This window comes from Micropterus dolomieu, unplaced genomic scaffold (assembly GCF_021292245.1).
Source record: "Micropterus dolomieu isolate WLL.071019.BEF.003 ecotype Adirondacks unplaced genomic scaffold, ASM2129224v1 contig_13520, whole genome shotgun sequence".
NCBI lineage: Eukaryota > Metazoa > Chordata > Actinopteri > Centrarchiformes > Centrarchidae > Micropterus > Micropterus dolomieu.
Window position 1 is genome coordinate 3214 of NW_025742506.1, and position 5721 is coordinate 8934.

General features: G+C 43.8%; 1 protein-coding gene across 2 annotated transcripts in view; it reads right to left on the reverse strand.

The window, feature by feature from the left end:
• The window catches only part of LOC123966486 (butyrophilin subfamily 2 member A2-like), a 6114-nt gene extending 1964 nt beyond the window's left edge, over positions 1–4150 (reverse strand). For both annotated transcript variants that reach the window (XR_006823995.1, XM_046042641.1), the window contains exons 1-2: positions 4070–4150; positions 1004–1342 (exon numbers count right to left, since the gene is read on the reverse strand). Coding sequence is in view for 1 of the 2 variants with exons in the window: in XM_046042641.1 (XP_045898597.1) it covers positions 1004–1342; positions 4070–4118 (388 nt within the window). In the remaining variant the exon portion in view is untranslated. The remainder of the gene's footprint in view (positions 1–1003; positions 1343–4069) is intronic.
• Positions 4151–5721: the final 1571 nt, after the last annotated feature.

The following is a 5721-nucleotide window of genomic DNA, read 5'->3' on the forward strand; positions in this document are numbered from 1 at the left end:
AAACTTACATCTTGTCCCTGAAAGTACCACTGACAGGCCAGTACACAGTCAGCTGTGTTGGGATTCACTGTTGCTCAGAGACAGACATTTGAAAGGACGTCACTTTGTGTTGAAAAGTGGTGGGGACATAAAAGCTCAGATGAACAAACGGTCTTCAGCATGAGCACTGTTAGGAAGTATAATGAGAAGATCAGTATGAGGTCAGACTAGAGAAACTATTGCGTAACGGTGCATCAAAAGTGTGTAGTGTAGGCTGCTGCAGAGTCCACAATATGAAAAACTATGGCTCCAAGTCACATCCACACCTGCAACACCATGTCAGTCATTTACTTATTATTTAACTTTATTAGAAACTGATCTTCAGAGGAAGAACAGCTGCAGTCAGAGGACAAACAGGCAGCAGCAGAAACATTCATCATCATTTGTTTGTTGGTTGGAAACCCAACCCTCGGTGGTAGATCTCTGGACCGGTGGATAGTGGTTTCATGTATCTGTTATTTCTCATTTAATAAAAACAAAAGATAGCAGTCTGTTGTATTTCATTTATTTGTTCAATTCTCCCCACAGTTACCAAAGTGTCCAAGGTCAAAGCTAAAGTCCCACAATTAACGAAATAAAACTCCCCAAAAATAAACTGTATACATAGCAGGTATACACATAAAAGCAAACTGGAAGCTATAAACCTCCAAACTATCACATTAATACATCGGCTACATTCGCTCACGGCTCCTCCTTTTATATTTCCAGCCAACAGCAGCTAAACAAACCAGAACAAAAGCTGCTCCCAGTCCGTAGTAATGTCTGTAGTTTCCCTCCTCGACGTCTCCGCTGTTGGACCCTGAAGATCAAAGTGCATATTAGTCAGGAAATGAGTGAACAGTGGAACAGCCTCCATTTACTCTTCTATATCTTCTATATTCCTCATGTTTGACTCTCAGAATCAACATGGAATAAACTGCAGCTACAACATGGCACACAGACACACTGACCTCCACAAACTCACCTGAAACATCCAGCTGGTAGATTCTGATTGGCTCAGTCTCAATGACAGCTTTCTCACTTGACTCACTTGCTGCAACTCGACACTCGTATGTTCCAGCGTCGTTGCTGCTCACGTTCTTCAGAATTAAAGACACGTCTCCGTCCTTCAGCTCTCTGTCCACCAGCTGCACCCGGCCTTTAAATGATGGGTGCTGGTAGGTTGGATCTGATAGTCGACTTTTGTAAAGGAAGACGTACTCTGGCTGCAGGTCAGGTCTGCTCCATTCTACAGCTCTGATGGAGGCTTCACCAGCCTGACATGGCAGAATGACGTCATCTCCAGGTTTCACTCGTACCACATCTAAAAACAATAAAAACATCCAGAGAGAAAAAGTAATTACATTTCAAAAGGACTCCACAGGACGATACAGTGAGAACATCTTTGTTTAAACAGAAGGCCTCTTCACACCTGTGATCATGGGAACATTCAATAATTAGTTACATGATTTTGCTCCCACAGTGTTTAGACTTGTTGTGAAACATGAAGCTGTGTCAAAATGCTGATGTGATTAAATGGCAACATTCACACAGCCACTCAGTGACGTCTCTTTAAATTCAGAGATAAATGAGAAGTCGTACCAACTTGTGACAATATGACTTTAAAGTACTTCCTTTTTAAAACTAATAAGCATCATTTGCTAAAGACAAAGAGAATGCACTAATTATAAATCCCATGTAAACCTCTAAGCACTTCGTTTTATTTTTGCTTTTGCTTGGGCTGATTGGGAATAGCAATAAGGTCAGGCTTCCGTTCTGCTCTGTCAGGGAGGAATTCAGCGTGGCACAGACGTGAGAACACATGCAGTACACCAGATCAAGGGACACCAAAGTGTCCGGTGCTGGTATTGTAGTAAGGACAGGGAGGAAGTGGAGGACAGCCAATGCAGTAATGCCGGCAGAAGTTCGGCTGAAGCACTAGCGCCTCTGGGGAGTGTGGCACAGGGCAGGACTGGACTTGGGTGCAGAGCATCACCCCAGTATGACACAGCAAGCGGGAAGGAGAAGCAGATGTTGTTCTTCAGGGGAGGAAGAGTGAGCAAGCAGAACAGTAGCAATGAGAAAGCAGGATGGATAAAGTGGGAACAGGCTATGGAGTGGCCTGTTACCTGGCCGGACATGTGGAGATGAAACCTGCGCAAGTTCTTGATTCTGGGGGTCTACGATTTACATTTACATTTACTCATTTGGTAGACGCTTTTATCCAAAGTGACTTACATTTGAGGATGTCCTTCCCATCCCATCTAACACACTGAGCAAACATCCTATGCAGTTGTCAAAAGGAGCTGGGTGATGGGCATTATCGCTGGAGACATGGCCAGGTCCTCGAGTCCATTGCAGAGGCAATCTACAAGGGGATTAACGACTGCAGATATGCCCACTAAACAGCCAAGACGATAGTGTTTGTGAAGGAGGGAGACCGGCCACGGAAGAAAAAACTCAAGAGCTGCTCTGTTGGTTTTCTTGCCATGGCACAAGACAGGGTGATGACACTTCCCAGGATGTGTGATGGGTTCTTCCTAAAATCCACAACCATCTCCTCTGTCTGAAGAGAGTTATGCTCGTGGTCGTTCTGACTACAACAGGTCACTAAATTGTCAGCCTCCCACCTCTAGGTGGACTTTACCCAACCAGATATGAGCTAAATGATGGTTGTGTCATTTGCAGACTTGAAGAGCTTGACACACTGGTGACTTGAGGTGCAGCTGTTGATGTATAGGGAGGAGGGAAGGGATGGTCCGAGAGTCAGACACGTTTTCCAACTTCATGTGCTGCCTCCTTTCAGACAAAATTACTGTGATCCACCTTAAAAGCAAACCTAATGCTTCACCTTATTAAATCTAAAACTTAAAACATGTAGTTTCATCAACTGAACAATTCTATTCAAGGCACTGTCTGTGGAGTGGAGGCTTTTAACAAACACAACATCCCTGTGTTTTTTAAACCCAAGAACACACTAAGACAGATGCTGGTCCACCCCAAAGACCACAAACACAAGAAAAGCAATCTAGTGTATGCGGTCCAATGCAGTGAGGAATGCACAGACCTGTATATTGGGGAGACTAAACAACCACTACACAAACGCATGGCTCAACACAGAAGGGCCGACTCCTCAGGTCAAGACTCTGCAGTCTACTTACATCTGAAGGACAGAGGACACTCGTTTGAGGACCACCAGGTGCACATTTTAGACAGAGAAGATGGATGGTTTGAAAGAGGTGTCAAGGAAGCATCTACACCAGGGTTGAGAAGCCGTCACTGAACAGAGGAGGGGGTCTACGCCACCACTTATCCCCCACTTACAATGCTGTCCTAACCTATTGGCCTCAGGTGAAGATACCAACGATGGTCGTTCAGTCTTGGCCACAGGTAGTCGTAACGACCATAATGACAACAGCCAGGAGCACTAACGAACCAGCGGTATTAACGATCCTGGCAAAAAACCCCACTGAGGTTAAATAGCTGAGTTTCCCTACCAGTCTCTCTTGGATGAGGGACGAAACTTCTTCTAGTATCTTAAACCAAGTCCAGTTGCCATTGACTTCTCACAATCTGCCAGTTCTCTTTTCTGCCCTCTCCATATCACTCCCACTTTTCATGAACCAACCACTCACAGCCTAGATGGGCAGGACGTTGACAAAATGTTGACAGCAATCCAATACCAGCTGACACGCATACCAACATGTGAATGGGGAGTACAGGGAGAACCGGTTTTTTTGCACTTGCCACAAGCACTAAACAAAAGTGATTATTCTTTCAAAACTGTGCACTTGATCTAAACAGTCTGACAGTGGGTATATTCTAAATAATTGACAAAGTTGAATACGTCACTTATCCTTGACAAGCCCAATATTGATCTATCAGAAAGTACATTTAAATATCCATCCATCAGCAACCGCTTATCCTGCGTACAGGACATTTAAATATGTTTACACTTAACATAAAGCACCACCTAAATTTGAAGTATTTCATGCGAAACAATTCCTACATTGTTCATTCATGAATCTATTAACAATCAGCTCATCTTTACCAGAAGCTGCTTGAGATAGAAGGACCAAAAGGAACACGAGCTTATCCATCGGAGAGGAGGTGTGTTCATCTGCTGCTGTTACTGCGTTCTGTAATCACACTGCACTGGTAGAAAATGATCGGAACTAGATGGCAGACAGTAAGAGGTACTGTGTGGTGCTCCTCCCTGACTGGGCGGATCTTAAAGAATGATTTGTGGGATAACGGGAAGTCACAAAATGAAACAAAGTAATTCAGGGCTTCTGCATTCTGCAGTGTGGGTCAAAGATAAACACATTAATAACATAAATATGTAACAAATATAACCAATGAATCTATTTTTCTTATGTTTAAAGAGTCATATTTCTTTAGTGATCCATTATGAATGATGGGATTCTGGTACTGTAAAGTTTGAAAATGTCACTCAGTATTGTTAAATATCATGCAACATCAGTTCATACTTACACTGAACAAAAAAATAAATGCAAAACTTTTGTTTTTGCCCCCATTCATCAAGAGCTGAACTTCATGATCTAAGACTTGCTCTATGTACACAAAAGGCCTATATTTCTCAAATATTGTTCACAAATCTGTGTTAGTGAGCCAAGATCATCCCTCCACCTCACAGGTGTGGCAAGTCAAGATGTTGATGAGACAGCTTGGGAGTCGCACAGGTGTGCTTTAGGCTGGCCACAATAAAAGGCCACTCCAAAATGTGCAGTTCCATCACATAGCACAATGCCACAGATGTCTCAGGTTCTGAGCGAGCGTGCAATTGGCATGCTGACTGCAATGTCCACCTGTGTGTTACTCCAGTGATGAATTACACTCACCTAAAGGATTATTAGGAACACCTGTTCAATTTCTCCTTAATGCAATTATCTAATCAACCAATCACATGGCAGTTGCTTCAATGCATTTAGGGGTGTGGTCCTGGTCAAGACAATCTCCTGAACTCCAAACTGAATGTCAGAATGGGAAAGAAAGGTGATTTAAGCAATTTTGAGCGTGGCATGGTTGTTGGTGCCAGACGGGCCGGTCTGAGTATTTCACAATTTGCTCAGTTACTGGGATTTTCACGCACAACCATTTCTAGGGTTTACAAAGAATGGTGTGAAAAGGGAAAAACATCCAGTATGCGGCAGTCCTGTGGGGGCGAAAATGCCTTGTTGATGCTAGAGGTCAGAGGAGAATGGGAAAGACTGATTCAAGCTGATAGAAGAGCAACTTTGACTGAAATAACCACTCGTTACAACCGAGGTATGCAGCAAAGCATTTGTGAAGCCACAACACGCACAACCTTGAGGCGGATGGGCTACAACAGCAGAAGACCCCACCGGGTACCACTCATCTCCACTACAAATAGGAAAAAGAGGCTACAATTTGCAAGAGCTCACCAAAATTGGACAGTTGAAGACTGGAAAAAGTTGCCTGGTCTGATGAGTCTCGATTTCTGTTGAGACATTCAGATGGTAGAGTCAGAATTTGGCGTAAACAGAATGAGAACATGGATCCATCATGCCTTGTTACCACTGTGCAGGCTGGTGGTGGTGGTGTAATGGTGTGGGGGATGTTTTCTTGGCACACTTTAGGCCCCTTAGTGCCAATTGGGCATTGTTTAAATGCCACGGCCTACCTGAGCATTGTTTCTGACCATGTCCATCCCTTTATGGC